Below are 17,421 nucleotides of genomic sequence, written 5' to 3' on the forward strand. Positions count from 1 at the left end.
CATCTAGGCTCCCTTTCCCCTGAAAGTTTGGACCAGATGATCTTTCCAACTTGGGCTGTTCTGTGTTCTATATATATTAGTAGTAGTGCAAGAAAATTTGTAGAAAAATGTCAATATATGCATATAAACATTAGTTGTATGATTGACATTATCAAGAAACATCTCCTCAAGGTTTAACAAGAAAATGAGGTCACATGGAAGAGAAAGTATCTGAGAACCTAGAGGAGCAGCAACACACCATAAGAAAAGAGCTTATTCATGACCAGCCTGGAAGGAGGCAGCTGCCAGTCCAAGGCGGGCACTGGAAACTAAAGAATTGCTTAGGTGGCCTGCATTTTGTATGGGTGGAAATGCGAGGTTTGCAATATGCATTTGGATCATGAAAAAGTCCCTCTGAGCTCCTAATTTAAAAGGAAAAAAAAAGTTATTGAACAGTTTTATATCCAAGATTGCATCATGTGCTTTGTTAATTGTCTTAAACAAGTATGTATTAACATGGGAATGGGGTTGTTCTTGTATGTAGACTTCAAGAAGAAATTATAGCACTAAACCCAGGCCAAGATTCTCATCTGATCAAGATTTCTACGGAGTCTGCCTCTAAAGAATTCCAAATTCAATCAATGCATAGACAGGAAGAGAAGTTGAGGCACAGCTGGCCAAATTTCAGAAAGATGCAGAATGGTAAAGAAGGCTAAGACTTTTGTCTAAAGTAATTTACAACCAATCATAAGACTATCCTGAAGTCCTGACAGCTTTGTGTTTTAAAAGCTCAGCCATGTAACAATTTAACCTGTCCTGAAAGCCCTTACATTCTGAATATGAGGTTTGTCTCATTCTGTGCACCTCCTGTCTCATCTCTTTTTCCACAGTGTGTTTTCAATGTATGTATATGCAGCAGCCTTTGATCTTAGGAATTTTACCCTGACAATCCAACAACTTTAGTTCCTAGCTCTTTGTATCTCATTTCCTTTATCAGCAAATTGGAAACATGCTGTGGATGGTATTGCTGAGAGTGGAATTGGTGTTGAAGAGCAGCTCATGCTGCTTGAACTGAGGGGACCTCCAAAGCTGATTCTAAATACCCATACAGATGAACCCTAGGAGACTGCTGAGCTCTAAGCAATTAAAATGCTTTTGTCCAATAAAATACTTGAGTGTGATAGGATAGAATAGGTATTTGGAGAACAGAACAAGGAAAGAAGATGAGGACAGCAAATGAGGCTGAGATTAAAAAAAAAAACAAAAACAAAACCCAAACCAAAAACCTCAAAGCAAAATGAACACCACCACCAAAAAAACAAACCAACCAACAAACAAAAAAAACCCAGCCCAAACCATCCTCAGTATTTATCCTGCTGAAATCTCAACAGCTTTGCTCTGTGTATTATAGATATCAACAACAACTGTCTCTGGCAGCTGAGCAAGAATGGATTCTGGAACACAGTAAAATGCAAACAGAACTGGACTGGCAGCAGCTTTGTGAGAATGTTGGAAGTAATCTGTATCAGAAATCAGAGGAGCTAACCCAAAGCCTGTCTTCAGCAAGAGAGCAGGTAAGAATTTGAAGTTAACACTGCTTAGGAACTATCTGTTGCATAAAGACCTATGGAGTTTTTCCATCATGGTGTTTCTCAGGGGAGGCATGACTTCAGTCATCTTCAAAAATCTGTAAAACAGTAACTCTGGATTGTGCATAGCAGTTTTCTGTATTGTGCACAGCAGTTCATCAAATATATTTGATCAGAGATCAGATTAATTTTCATGGACAGTCTCTAACAGCAGCATTTTCTCCCTTGTAATGAAGTCAAGTCAGCTTGAGGGGTGCCACTGCTTTTCTCTTGGCATTGTAGCAGAAGAAAGCTCTCTCTGAGGAGGCCCAAAAAAGAGTTTCAGATCACAGTACCACTTGAATTCTATCAAGGGAACTATATTAGTCCTGGAAAACTCAGAGTAGTTTTGCATGGAAAAAAAAATATTCTTAATTTGTGAAGTGTACAAGCTTCTGTTTCTGAAAAATGAAATACATGCTTATTGTTCAAGACTGTTACACAATGGGCTAACAATAATTCCGAATGACTAGTTGCCTAGTAAAGTCATGGGTGCAGAGGAAACACTTGTTTATTAAGTTCAGAATGGAGGCATTTACTCTGGTGTTTTATTTTACCATTGTCTTCCCAAAATGATTCATAAGCATCAATAGGTGTAGCATAGGAGCACATCTGAAAGATGAATTGACATTGTCCATTTTACATAGAGAAGATGAGACAATGAAGCCAAATGATTTTTTCTGTGAAGGTGTTTTTTGTCAGAGCCAAAACGGATATGCTTTAAGTCCTTGTCCTGTGATTTAAAATATCTGTTTATTTCCTTCCTTTCTTTCCTTTTTTTTTTTTTTTTTGATCTCTACACCCTTTGTCCTTGAGATACTGATGTCCTGTGCTTTCTCTCCCTTCCTAGGTTGAAGCTGATCCACAGAAAACAGACCACAGGTTGCATGAAGTGAAGACTGTTCTTTCTGCTTTGACTGCTGAGAGAGAACAGGCAATACATGCATCCTTTAATCACAGTACTTTACCTGAAGGGGAGAAACAGGTTAGGCAACACTTAATATCTTGACTTGAATTAATTCACTTTGAGATGACAACTTTATGGGGCTTGTTTCCACTGGACTTTTTGTAAGCAGTTCATGTGTTTCATATGTTTAAATCAAAATATAGACATATCTAGCCTGGAATCCACATAGATCAGGTGTTACAGGCTTCATTATGGCCCTGATCCATTCCTCACTGGCAAAAGGAGCAAGCTGGATGTAGACATTTGCTCCAAAACAGGATAATGTACTGTACTGTCATGGCACGTCAGAATGGGAAGAATTAATTTCTAGAATGTTCCTGAGGAAATTTAGGGTAGATTTTAAAGTTGTAAAGTTAAAATTTTGAGGCAGTGCTTCAAAATATCAATTTGCCAGATGGTAAAATAATGTCTTTTATTTTACTATCACAAACTAGTTTTCCTTTCATTGCTGCTTATTAAAATGCATTTATTTTTAAAAGCCATTCAAAATTGCAAACGTAATGCTGGTTTGAAGCCGTGCAGAAGGATAATTAATTGCCAGTAGAAAATTGTCTTTAGTAAAGGAATGAAAGTAGAGACTGTCCTGCAGTGCACCCTACTGGGCAGCTAGATGCTCAACGGTGAGCTGTTAAAAAGAGTTGTTAGCAGACCTTGCTGGTAAGAAAAAAGCAGTATCAAGCAAGCCTAGTGGTTTCTGAATGCAGAAGGTGTTGTATTCAGAAGGATACTTCCTGAAAACAATTTTTATAATAAGTTAGCCAAAAGTAGACTGCTAGCAAAAACTTACTGTGGAGCAAGTTGTTTTTCAAATTTCAGTTCAAACTGGACTGATTTGCATATTGATTGTTGACATACCAAGAGAATCAGGGTGGGAGAGGGTTTCTTCCTTTACTGTTCACCTTCACTGTTGTCTTCCACTGTTACTGCCTGTACTATTCTTGGCCAGACTTTGTTTTCATTGTTACAGTTTTCTTTGTGTTAATATACTCTGCCTCTGTTTTGCGCTTTTGGCCTGTAGGATAAGCAGTACCGATCTCAGCAAAATCATTTTTGTCTCCAGTTTTTGTGAAGGGCCATTGTTTAAAAAACAAACAACAACAAAAAAACCTATTATTCTTACCAGAACCTTTTCTCTTAATTTTTCTGTACAAAATGAATTGTTAACAAACAGAGGGGGGAAGTGATTACAAGTTTAAAATAGATTCCTTAAAGAAGGAATAGTATGTTGTCTAGCTTCTGGTTTAGACAACTGAGGCAAGAAAGATTAAAGTTTAAATATACCCTGGTACAGTATCTTGAGCATGCAGGTCCTTTCTTCACATTGGTCTGGGACCCCATCAGGGTGCTAGAAGTATTGCAGTAGTATTACTTGGCCTTTAATTAAGCTTTAATTAAGCAACAGAGATATGAAACACACCAGCCTGGAAAATCTTGCTTGTATGACTCGCATTTTGAATATGACTTAGGTCATGTCTGCGTAAGTGGAGCATGCTAATACCATACAAGTGCACAGATAGGAAAAGATTGCTTACGGTAATTCTGGATGATTATGCAGTCTTCTGTCTAGACCCTTTTCCACTAGCAAAAATCTGGAACAGTTATATTTCTCATGTTCATGTGTGTGTTGCAGGTTGAGATCAGGTTCTGGGCCCCAAAATTCAGACAGGCTTGGGTGATGCTTCACACCTTTTCAATCTCCCTTTTCCCTCTCCTCACCTTAACAGCCTTGGACAGATTGTAAAAGTTGAATAAAGATTATCCTCATCTTCTGCATACTGTGTTCTGTTAGGGTAGAAGGAGCCACAGCAGAAAGAGGCTGTAGGGCAGCTATTGTTTTTACGACAGAGGAATTTAATTTGAAGGCCAGTTAGTATTCCAGATCACAAGCACAGAATAGACTTATGACTGGCAAAAAAAAAGAGGACTGAAGAAAGTGGGGAATGATGGAGAAAACAGAAAAGGAGTAGTGTTTGAGGCTGTGCAAGGCATAAATGTTGAGACTGAAGTATTTTGCTGACACGTCCTATGCCCAGGGCCTCATGGATTGCCTTTCCCTCTCAAGAGGCAGAACTGCTGCTTTGCAACAGTTTAAGGTTAGGGTTGAATACAAAGAAACAATATTGGGGCTCAGAAACATGAACTAGCAACATTTGATACAAATATTCCAGACACATTAGATGGTCTTTTCCTTCTCAAAAACATCTGGTCTGGATGGTCTGCCAATTAGGATTGATTTAGTGTATATGCCACATTTGCAGGGCTTTCTAGTGTTCCTGTACCAAATAGTATCTGCATCTCTTAAATGGCTAATGACAAATGTTTCCATCAGCTAAAGAGGGTTTTACAAGGGTGGAATCTAAACTCTGCATTCTTTCTTTGGATGAAACCACAGTTAGATTAGACTGATGGCAGTGTAGTGTAACTTCTTTAAAAACGTTTGCAGTCATGCTTCGAATGAAGAAATGGCAGAAGGAAATAATGTCAGGACCCTAAAATCCTGGTCTTTATATCCTATTGGTTCTGCTAGATTTTTTTCCTCAAGATTGTACTAGAAGTTCAAGTGACCAGTGTTCTTGAATCAATGTCTGGGTGTTTGTGGTTTTTTAGTCATATTTGTTTTTCTTTTTCTTCCCTCCCCAAAGTTGCAAATTTGGAAATTAAGGAGGCACTTGAGAGGAAGCGTTTCTGTATTTGTCCCTTTCACTTTATTTTTCCTAAACATATGTTGCAGACCGTTGTCAAGAATTGGATTCTGGAGCTAGCAACCTTTGTTGTAACAGAATAAAGCAGTTCTTAACATGTGGTCTAGAACGTTTCCCATTCTTGTCCTGATTAGGCCATCACTTCATTCACGCAGGAAATGTTTAGTTTTCCAAACTAAAACTTCAAGATAATCTTTAAGGCTGTGTGCAACCCATGAAGAAAACACTGAGTAATTTCAAAAATTTGAGGAAAAGACTGCTTCTGGGACGCATTACTCTACAAGCGAGCTGCTCATATTTTACTAATATAAATTTATTTTTTTTTACAGTAGTTAAAGCAGCTTTGGCAACATGGATTTTTTCAGCCTCTTCAGTTCTGGAATAAGAATGTGTCTGCTCATCAATTCATACTTCCACCAATATAATTCCAAAAGTCAGTCTTCAAGGCCTTTGTGAAGGCAGAGCTTCAGTCATTTTCTGACGAACATTCCACTTACACTGTTTGCTGTTAGCTTATCTGTAACTAATGTGCAAAAGGAAGACACTGCTACTTATTTTAGAATTGAAGTGCTTAGGGGTTTTCTAGATGTTGTCCATTGCCTGGGCTGTCTAGATGTAATCCATACACTCCTTCCCCTTTTCCACATTAGCGAAGGATGTCCAGCCTCTTTATGTTCTTGTGAACAAATTATTTCCAATGACGCTTTCAAGAATTTGGCAGGTGAGAAAGAGGACTTCTGTTGAGCCAGTAAGTTCTTTAAGAAGATGAGTTACCCACGTGTGGTGGAGAGAGAGACACAGCATGCTTCAGAGAGCAACAGTGGTAAGGCAGAGCCACCTCTGTGGCGTGCCTTCTCCCCCATCTTAGATTCTCATCATAGCAACTTTTTCCCTGGCAAATCCCCAGAATAATCAGATTTCTTTCTTTTCTTCCTATGGTTCTTTTCTCCCAAGTCTGTTCGTGGATTGAAAGTATTAGGATCTCTGTGTTATGTTGTGGAGAGAATGTGTGTTGCTCATTAATGAAGGGTTGTTATTGTGTTGTACTTTTTATTTTACAGATACTTCAGTATGATGGTGAAAGTTCTCTGAGCAAAGAGATTCCTAATTTGGAAATAAAAAAGCTGCAGGAGCAGAATGCCAACCTTCGGGCTGCTATTGCACAAATGAGGAAAGAAATGGAGAGTCTTGATGAGCAGACGTTGTCCTCTCATCCTCCAACAGAAAACAGACAGCTTGCAGAGCAAGGTGACAGCTCTTGCCACAGAACTCTTAAGTTCAGTTAAGGAAGTGTAGCAGTCGTGGTCACAACCTATGAGGGCTACCCATTCCATGGGTGTGTAAAGATCATGATTGTGTGGTTCTCAGGATTCCGCAATACACAAGTACATAGAAGTCTGAGATTCTAAGAATTCCTTTATTACAAATTACTACAAAGCTATTATTAACAAAACCAAATACACACACACACACACAGAGTAAGTCACTACAAAATTACCACTAGGAAAGCAAATGTCTCCCACTCTCTCTCTCTCTCTCTCTCTATATATATATATATTGAAAGAGTAAAGCAAATATGTGTATATTACAAGTATTACAGAATTCTAACTAGTGAAGCAAGTAGTTGGAATCATAGAATCACGGAAGGGTTTGGGTCGGAAGGGACCTTAAAAAGTCCATCTCGTCCCAACCCCCCTGCCACGGGCAGGGACGTCTTTCACTAGACCAGGTTGCTTCATGCCCTGAACAGCCTAGCCTGGAACACTCCCAGGGTTGGAGCATCCACAGCTTCTCTAGGCACCCTGTCCCAGTACCTCACCATCCTCATTGTAAAAGATTTTCATAGGAGAGGTACTTGAGCCCTCTGGTCATTTTCATGGCCCCCCCTCTTTAACAGGTCCATGTCTGTCTTACCTGTGCTTATGCCTATAAATATATTATGTGAGATGTTACTGGTATGACATTCACCCAGCTGCTCCCAGAAGTGGGGCTAATTGATGATGGGGGGGAAAAAAGGTCTCACTTCAAAGATGGTCCACATCACTGAATCCAGAGACAGCCCAGAGTCCCCAGTCAGGGTCTGGTCTGTCTGGGAGATTGCATGCAGAGTAGGTCTTGCAGAGGGGCTCGTTTTGCATAGGTAGTGAGTTAACTTTTTATACCTTTTTGGTGTAGATATGTAAGTGGGCATAGGGCATCAGTTCCAGGTACAGTTTTTGCCACCCTTTGTTTTCCTGGAAGAAAGTTCAGTTGTCACAGTTTCTTTGTCCTGCCTACTATGGCTGAGTGCTAAGGAGATAACCTTCTTTGATAGCATGTTTACTGAGCGGCATCTACGTTGGCTCTGTCAGGAAAGTAGAAATTAAAAAACACCTTATTATTAAAAATATGTAAGGCTTTCAAATGAATCCCTTTATCAGATACTGTCACACATTAGGTGATTTTTAGCATCTCTTAGAAATGTTTCAGCATATCGTGTCTTGCACTCGCATTTTTACTTTTTTTCATTATCCTTCATGGGAAAGTCGAAGCTGATAACATAAAAAAACTCAGCCCAAAACTGCAGTAGGTATGTCTATTACAACTAGATACGTTTTGTAGTAAATTTCTGAAAATTTAAGTATGGTTTTGATTGGATCTCATGCAGGCCTGTTTAGAAACAAAACTGGATTTTTTCTTCATAAACATTCTTGTGACTTTTGGAGATCTGGAGAGGAGAGGAAAGGATATCAGCTGTAACTTGGCAATGAAGTAATCGGCTCTGATTTGTTTTGCGTTTTTAAAAGAAGAAAAGGCAAGGTATAGCTTTTTCAAGGAGATTTTTTTCTTCTGTGGAACGAGTAGCCCTGTGTTTAGCACCTTTTACAAGTTATATAAGTGCAGGTAGATAGCTGCTTTATATATCTCTGTGCCTCATCCATGTAAACATTTAATTTCTAATTGCTTCAAACTATTCTGGAGCCACCATGCATTGTTTTCTGTATTTCAGAAAAAATAAGATGGGTTTGTTGAAAGCCATTTTGTTGTACCAATTGTTCTGCTGTCATTATGCTTCTCTATTTTCATTATGCAGTGAGACTGATCTGTGTGTTACCAGTTTGCAGAATTAGTTTTAAACTGTTACTTGTACAGTAGAGTGAAATCACAAGCTGATTAAGTGTGCAGGCGTTTTTAGTAAATATAGGTGTATTCTAGTTTTGTTGATAATGAGACATTAATAACCAATTAAAGCAAGACCTCTGTTAATTTTAAAGAAAAAAACAAATTCAAGCATGTTTTTTTGTCACAGGCAGATAAAGTTAGTCCACTGTTTTTTGAAGACATTACAGTCCAGTAAGTAAAAGATTTATTGCTGCTAGAGTTTAGCAGCGTCCAAGAGAAGCAATAATCTTTGTCACCTGAAAAATGTAAGTTTTCAGAAATGTATCATCCTGTTTTTTTTATGGCTGAAATAGTTTATTCAACTAAAATAGTCTTTCTTATATTCTTTTAGAAAATGTATGGAGATTATGTTCAATCACTAAAAGAGATTATAATGTTAAATCTGAAATTTTTAAGATATAAACTTGGAGGGGCACTTCTAGTTTCTAGCAAGTCATCTGTTCTTTCCCCTGACTTGTCCATATACATCAGTATGTTCAAACTCACATTTTTACTGGAACTAAAAGAAGATTTTTTCAGGATTAACTTCCATTTATTGCTGATTTTTTTTCAACTGTGATTGAAAGAAGCTACTGTGTCTTAATTATTCTTGTTATACTCAGTATTGCCAGTTTCCCAAGAATGATTAAATAATGCAGTATTGGGAGAAATAAAAACTTCTCTGTGCTCCTTACCCATGAATCAACCTTTGTAATGCGTCTTCTCTAGTCACTTCTGTATTTCGTAGCTGGCTGATGTTTGCATATGGTGAGACTGTACTATTTTTTCCGTTTCTTCAGCTCTGTTTACAATATATCTACTGAAGTGGTATACATGTATATTAATGAGACAAAGTTTTGAAGGAGCTGTTGCTATGAAAGCCTAAACTCTGTATAAATACATATATATTCATATTATACTTTTCTTCTCTTTTAGGTTCATTGTGCACAAACAAAATTTCAGCTGGAACCACTCTGAGCAGTATCAAAGTTGGCTCAGCTAACCTGGATTGTACAGAAAACCCAGACACAGAAAAGGTATGGAGAGGTTTAAACTACCTACAATATCTGTATGCATATGTATGTGTAATTAAATACACTGCATATTATTTTTGATTGAATAAATATTAGAAACTGAAGCAATAAATGCTTATGTGGTCAATTAGTAATGAGTATAAGTTAGATAAGATCCAGCAACGTGGTTTTTTTCGGCCAAACTTATGCTCATTCTTTCTAGGGAATAAATTTTGACTAGTCATTCCCTGGCACAAGTCACTCCCGATATTTCAAAGCCCTTCTTGATTTTTTTCTTTTCCCCCTCCGCTTAAATTGCTAAACTGCTGTGTATCACCTCGTCGAGTTTTCCATTGCAAACCAAATTTAGTCTTTTTTAAAAATACCATTAATCCTTCGATACGCCTTGTAATCAGGTGGATGGCGATGAAGCTGCAGATGCCGTGTCATTGCTGGGTTCTGACGAGAAGGTCCTGCCAAGCCTGGGCTGAGATGGACGCGCAAGCGGCACCGCTCGCCGGCCCGGGGAGGGGGGGGGGGGGGGGCGCCGCTAGGGGGCGCCGCAGCTTCGCCGGCCCCGGGCCCCGCGGAGGCCCGATCCGCGGGGTCCCGCCAGGCACGAGGGGACACTCCCTTGCTCTGGGAACGTTTTTACTCCGTTCCAGGTTTTACAGGTGTTGTTGAAAGGGTAGGAACGGTATCGGCATTAAAGTGTGATGGAGGCGTCTCTCGGAAAAATAATAAAGGAATTGAAAACAGGGACAAATATCTCATGCTACAGATGTGCTGCCCTTCCAGTTTCCCAGCAACTTTATGGTGTCATAAACAGAGTCTGAAGTAAGACAGGTTAAAGTACAATTAAAAAATAAGGGGTTTCTAATTTTCAACTAATCTCTAAAATCTATCAATATCTGTTTCATGCCTGAATCTTACTGTTAAGACACACCAGTGGCTATCTAAGTTAAAGAAAATTTAAATAAAGCTAAGTAATAAATAAAGATGAGAGGTGCTGACTACATTAAAAGCTAAGAGCTTTAAGAACTGAAGCGATATCAACGTTTAAATAAAACTTTGGAGCCTTGGGAACCTTGTGTGGAAACATGCACAACCCACCAGGCACAGAATAATTTTTAATCTTAGCTGTATCTTTTTGCTGAATATAGAAGATTTGTTTGTTCCTGGTGTCAAATCATATTTAGGAAACCATTGCGTGCCAGTATAGACCACACAGATTTATTTTTTCTCTTTGGCCACTTCCAGAAGTAGGTGAAAACTGTATTTTATACCAACTATACTTTTCTGTTGCAGAAAATGTTTTACAAACTACTGCCCAAGATGCATCTCATTTTCTTCGTGTTTCTTTAAGTGGAGATGGAGCCTTAAAAGAAAAAGTAGAAAGTGGCTTTGCCTTGGAGACAGTAAGATAGGAACTGAACATTCTTTGTGCCAGAGGTTACTCCTTTGCTGCATAATGCTAAAATGTAATTCAATGCTCAGGGCTGAGTATTGAGAACAAGAACGTTTTTCAGGCAGTGATATGCATCTTCAGTGTGAAATGCTCAATTACTTGTTCTTTAAATGTATAGGCACATAGGAAATAGCAGATGTGCAGGCCAAAACTTGAACATAATGGTGGGAGCTGTAGTTACTGCTATCTTCAGTGATGTTGAACTATCATTTCCTGTCTGTTTCTGCTGTCTGCTTTGTTCCTTCTTCCGTGGTACATAACAAGCCTTCTTAGGCACAGACCAGCAGCTGGAAACAGCCCTGAGAATATCTAACAAACAACAGGCAAAACTTCATTAGAATTCCTTACTGGATTTTCAAAGTGCTTATCTTTTAATGTTGTTCTACACTGTCTATGTGCTTCTTACATTTATTAATTGCATGGTAAGGATGTACTTAAGGCCACGATGAATTACAGTCAAAAATATTTCTAACTTGGGGAGTTCAGAGTCTGTTGAGCAAAAATGATAACTAAACATGGGGATGTAGATGTGAAGTCAATAGAGAGCCATAGTGATAGTTTTCTTTTTTCCATTTAATGTAACAGTGATTCTGGGACCATAACCTCAAAAAGATAGACTCCACAGCTAAAATTTAGCTAAAGAACAAGAGGAAAGCTTACAGTGGAAACTAGTAAAATAGGCATGTAGACTTTTGCATGTATGTGTATCAGCTCTGAGGAGAGTTTTTCCTCCCACCTTCTTTTAGTCCCTGTTGTTTCTGTGTTTTCTCTATTTTGTATTGTAGGGTTTTACTCTGGACATGGATCTAAAGGTAAAAAGATTTCTGGCTTCCACTCCTAACTCTACACTTTATAATCTGTCACCTGAAAAAAAAAAACAAACTTCTAATGCTCTTGAATGCTTTTCTGAAAAGTTCAGGAAAAAATGAAGTTTAAGCAAATGGTATTCCTGCCGCAGCCACGTGATGTGCTTTTGCCTCTTGGTACAGTGAAGATGGTACATAGTGCAACACCCCATGGTGCCATAACTGGTCATTTGCCTTGACCTCTCCTTATGTTAAGCCTCATTGGGTTACTTTCACTGTTCATATGATGAGGGTAGAATGTAATATTTGGGGGCTGCTTATATTAATTGCTTTGATACAAATTGCTCTATGTACACCATTTTTTCTTCCACGTTGTTGTCTTTCTTCATATTTTTAGATTCTAGTTCTGCACTAATTTCTCCACCTTTATCCTCCATAGTGTTTGTAGACCTGTATGCTTTCTGCGCATGCTCTCAAGGACCTCCTCTTTTATGATAAAACTATCCAAATAAATAAGAGAACAGGAGTTGCATGACACACTAAGGCAATGGTGGCTGGTTTTTTTGTCAGTATAGGTAGCGCTGTTCAATATATACTTCTTGAATCACAGTGTTCAGGGTGATCTAGTTGAAAACTGATTGAGATTGCGCAGTTACAGTATAGTTAGTGCACTTCTAACTAGTTTGTTTATAAAAGAGTAAACATACAGATAAGCAATAGTTTTGTAAAATTATTTTAATGTATGTGTCATATTTAGATACTTGTGGCGATGCATAGTATTTTCAAAGTCTATGGGGAGATGATTTGTTCAGTGAATGCTGAGTATTTAAATGGATATTGAAAAATCTCTGTAGTAAATGGGCTGAAAGATGACATATAGCTCTTGAAGAATATATAGAGTATGTAGCTCTTGAAAAACAAGGATGTGATCTATTGGGTAAATACTTTATCATCATGCATATGTGCCAGTGGACTCAGGTTTGCAGAGACAAAACCCATTGTAGAATCTTTACTTTTTATTCTGCAGCCTTTCTCTTTTAAAGCAATGTTTTAAGTCCTATCTGCCCCATATGTGCGTATGCACATGATGATTAGATAAAGAAGGGTTTGTGGTAGCTTGCTATCTGTTGTAAAGTTGGGTTTTCCACATTTTGTCTTAAAATTAATTGCTCTCTAGTTTACAGTTGTATGGTGGTTATTCTATGTATTATTTTACACTTAGAGTTTACAATATGTGTGGGAACATCCCAGGCTGTTATAGTGTTTTATTCCATGGTTTAATTTGCCCTGTATTGCTAACAAAATCTTGAAAATGTACCCTCAAAAATGGGCTGTAGACTTCAACTTCACACTTTTTCTTCAACAGGCTTCTAATGTGTGTTTGTACAAATTTCTAAACCTGCAGACCACACTTTCAAAATATTCTTTATAAGGGGCTATCTGGTTCTTTTCAGGGGCCAAAACACAAAATTCTTGAAGAAAAGATAAATCTTGGACAACAGTTACCTGATACAGGTCCTGGTGTTGGTTTTCAATATTGTGTCAGCTGCACTGTGCAAGGAACACAAAATAAACTGAAGGAAGCAGTGAAAAACATCTCAGTTCTGAGCCAAGAAAAGCAGCAGCTGATTGAAATGGGAAACAAACTCAGGGCAGAACTCAGAACAATAGCAAAAGAAGGTAAATTTATTCTACAGAAGAGTGCTAGCTTATATATTTAGAATAAAACCTGGGTACGAGTTCATCCTTTGAGCTGGAGAGAGCTGGGCTTCAGTATGAAAACAAAGTGCTGGACCTTACTGATCCCAGATCTGCATCGTTTGAGTGAGACTGTGGTGCTAATTGTTGCAAGTAAGATTACCCTGTGGCAGGAGGTACTAACATAGAACAATGAGAGTCTGTAGGCAGTAACTTTTTGTTGATTAATGTTTTAGGTGGACTCCTTAGTGCTTAGATGTCAGTGTGGGAACTGGAAGTCAAACTAAACCACCTTTAAAGAGCAGAAAAGAGGTAGTTTATCTCTTGGAATAAAAACAAATGCTTTATAAAAGTGGAAGAGAAAGCAAAATAAGCTTACTATAGAGTAAACTTGAATCGGGAGTGTATATATAATGTAAGAAGATTTCACTGTGGACATTTAAGTTCCATGCAACAGTTGCTCTGGCAATGAAGCAAAGGGAAAAACACGAGGCCTGTTTCCGCATAGTATTGAATCCCTCTGCAGTGAGAAGGCCTGTGTTCTGTGGTTCATTTATATCCACTGTAAGTGCTTGCTGGGAATGTAATATTGATGACAGAACAACAAAACAACAGAGAATGCTTTCCTCAGTATTTTCTCTCCTTTGTAGGACTTTGGCATCCTGTTAGCTCTAAGCGCTGCACGATTTGTATTGACTCTGGTAGTCTTTTTCCAAGAGAGCTTGTCGAAAGAATACAGTGTCAGCTGTCAGCTTTAAAGCTTCTACAGCACAGGCTTACAACACAGGTAATGGTATGCTGTCTGAGCTCTAGTGATAATGAGCAGTTAAGCCAGTTCTGATTCCATGAATATAACTTTCTTTAAAATTCTGAATTTAATTGTCTTCTACTGATTTTAGCTCAAATCTTCTTTGGTACCTTGGAAGATTGCAGAGAATAATAGAATAACCTGAGCTGGAAGGGAGCCATGAGGCTCTTCGAATCCTGACTCCACAGAGGGTAAACTGAAAGTCAAACCATGTATCTAAGAGCGTTGTCCAAATGCTTCTTAAACACTGACAGGCTTGGAGCCATGACCACTCCCTGTGAAGCTTGTTCCAGGGCTTGACCCCCCTCTCAGGGAAGAACTTCTTCCTAATAGTGAGCCTGAATTTTGCCTGATGCAGCTTTAATGCCTTTCCCTCACATCTTATCACCATACCAGACAGCAGAAAGAAGAACATCAGCTCTTCCCTCTCTCCTCCCTGTAAGTGCAAACTTACTTAGTGTGCACTCAACTGTGTCCAGGTCATTGATAAAAATCAGAACTGGACCTAAAATGGAGCCCTGGTGAGCACCACTAGTGACTGGCTGTCAGCCAGACATTGCCCCATTTACTCAAAGGGCTGACTTCAGAATTAACCTTTTTAAACATGATTTTCATCCAAGGAATTTCAGAAACACTTGTTTTAATGCAGCATAAATGTGCAATCCTGAATTACGAGTTTCATAAAGCTTAGTTTTAAATGGGTAAGATAGACAGTTTGAAGGATTTGCAGTATGTTCTAAGATAAACTTGACAATGATTGATCAGTGAGCATATTTCCAAATATCCCCAGTGGTGGGGTTTTAAAGCACCCTTGTCCAAATTATTGTAATAGCACATTTTCCATATATGAAAGCAGGATAGATAATTAATCTTTCTCTTATCTTTTGTAATTAAAACTCAACTTTTAATAGTTATTGCAGCTTTCATCAGAGACAAGTGGATAAATCCTGGCTCCCCTGGTAGTTAGTGGCAGACCTCCCAGTGACTTTAACAGTCAGGATTTCACTATGTACTTTGCTTAATTGATCAGCAGATTTGTTCCTGTGAGGATTGAGTCAGAGCAGCTGATTGTCGTTGTAGTTCTGAGGGCAGTAAACAATGTTCTTTTGGAAAAGGTGGGGTTGTTGCTCCAAGGTATAAAACTCCAGTGGAATTATTAACCAAGTTCAGTTGGGGAAATACTTCCTCTGGGAACCTCTCTGGGCAACTTATTCCAGTGTCCGAGTACCCTCCCAGTAAGGAAGGTTGGGGGTTGGGGTTCCCCCCCCCCGCCCCGACCATAATGCTTAAGTGGAGTGTCCTGTGCTTCAGTTTCTGCCTGTTGCTTCTCATTCTGCCACTGCATACCACTGAGAAGAGTCTGGCACAGTCATCTTTACCTCCTTCCACCATCCCCATCAGGTGCTTATACGTGTTGAAAAGGTCACTCCTGACCCCTCTCTTCTGGAGGCTAACAAGGCCAGCTTACCCAGCCTCTCCTCCTATGTCAGATGCTCCAGTTTGTTGATCATCTTTATGGCTGTTTCCTGGGCTTGTGCCAGTATGTCCATGTCTTTCTTGTACTGGGGAGCCCAAAAGTGGACATGGTATTCTGAATGTGGTTGCACCAGTGCTTGGTAGAGGGAAATAATCCCCTCCCTTGACCTGCTGGCAGTGCTTTTCCTGAGGCAGCCCAGGATGCTGTTGGCCAAAGGGCTCATGAATGCATTGCTACCTCATGTTCAACCTGTAGTCCACCAGGTTTCTTCTTTCTTTTCTGCTGAGCTGCTTTCTGAGCAGTCAGCCTCCAGCCTGCTAGATTGAAACTGCAATATCCTCTGATTTTGGGGAAAAATCAATTGAATTAAAGCTAATCTCCTTTGGAAGATCCTGTTTATTTTTAATTCTCTCTTTATGCATTCTTATTTCTCTGAACTGAAATCAAGAACAGATTGAGAGCCTTTTTGTGAATTACTAAGGTTCATCCAGGAATATGTAGGAGATTGAAGTTTGATGTTTCTCTTTTTACATACTAAGAAGTGTGTTATATGAAACTACACAGGAGATAATCCTATCGTGCTGTCAGGTTGCACTAAGAAATTGCACCTGTCAGTCATTTACTTGAAAATTTTACCATCTGAACACATTCTAAAAACATCTTAAATGTTTTTATATCCAGACACATTCAACAAAGATAACACGTATACATTTCGAGTGTGCGATCCTGTGGTTTTCTGAGCCTTAAATTATCACTGATTTCTTCAGATGTTATCTGGCTGGCCTAGATGTATTACAAAAAAAATGAAAAAGTGACCCATCTGGCCAGACAGTTTGAATGCCAATGGTGAGCTTCTTAAAAGAGCCAATGGAAGTAAATTCTAATAAATATTTCATTTTTCTTACGGTTAAGAATGGTTGTAAGAAAAAAACCCCACATATTACCCTCTGTAGTTGCTTAGAATAAGTGCCACAAATTAGGTAAATGAAGGTTAAGTGATGCAGCTGGTACCAATTTAACCAGTTGTATATCTGGGGATGATGCACTTTCAATTTGCAATCTATTTTCTGCTGAAAATAGATTGTTTTTTTCCTGTGAAGTAAAACAGCGTTGCAGATTAGCCATGTAATTATACCCATGAGGGTTGTTAGCTAGACTAATTACAAAAACTTCGGGATCAGTAAATTTAAGAAAATAGTGTAAAATGTTGAAGTGCAAAGATCATCCAGCAATTAAATTTGAGGACAAGTGTTGACAGGTTCAAGTTCATTGTTCTGCTATCAGGTCTTTAAGCAGACAGTTAACCAGCTGCTGCACAGGATTGCTATTCTCTCGAAGAAGGAATAGCAGTCAAAACAAGTAGTACTTGTTTGGAGGCCTCAAACATTTGAATATGAAAGGAAAAAGCTCTCTAAGCATCCACAGTATGCAGCAGTATTTGGGCCAGTAAAGGCATCTATTTGGGGAAGAAAATGGGTATACATGTTTCTTAGCTAGGGTGAATCTACCAGATTGAATCTATGACAACATTTTGGAATATATTCTAAGGGAACCTGGCAGGGAAGAACTTTGTGTTTGGACATCCTATCACAGGTGCTTGAATTTATCTCAGCTTGCTCCTAGCAGAAGATACTCAACAGGAGGGGCGCTCCTGTGTGATAGAGAAAGGTTGCCTGAAGTCCAAAAGGCTAGGCTGTGAGAGTCAATTAGAACCAAATTTGAACAGATTGCTGG

The 17,421-nt window shown here is 38.8% G+C and overlaps 1 protein-coding gene across 4 annotated transcripts in view; it reads left to right on the forward strand.

Annotated features, from left to right (window-relative positions):
• The window catches only part of CCDC57 (coiled-coil domain containing 57), a 43,522-nt gene that overhangs the window by 15,216 nt on the left and 10,885 nt on the right, over positions 1 to 17,421 (forward strand). For all 4 annotated transcript variants that reach the window (XM_056326928.1, XM_056326926.1, XM_056326925.1 and 1 more), the window contains 7 exons: positions 1,391 to 1,553; positions 2,458 to 2,592; positions 6,338 to 6,524; positions 9,354 to 9,454; positions 11,684 to 11,710; positions 13,159 to 13,384; positions 14,053 to 14,189. In XM_056326928.1, the coding sequence (XP_056182903.1) occupies positions 1,391 to 1,553; positions 2,458 to 2,592; positions 6,338 to 6,524; positions 9,354 to 9,454; positions 11,684 to 11,710; positions 13,159 to 13,384; positions 14,053 to 14,189 (976 nt within the window). The remainder of the gene's footprint in view (positions 1 to 1,390; positions 1,554 to 2,457; positions 2,593 to 6,337; positions 6,525 to 9,353; positions 9,455 to 11,683; positions 11,711 to 13,158; positions 13,385 to 14,052; positions 14,190 to 17,421) is intronic.

This window comes from Falco biarmicus, chromosome 1 (genome assembly GCF_023638135.1).
Source record: "Falco biarmicus isolate bFalBia1 chromosome 1, bFalBia1.pri, whole genome shotgun sequence".
Classification (NCBI taxonomy): Eukaryota; Metazoa; Chordata; class Aves; order Falconiformes; family Falconidae; genus Falco; species Falco biarmicus.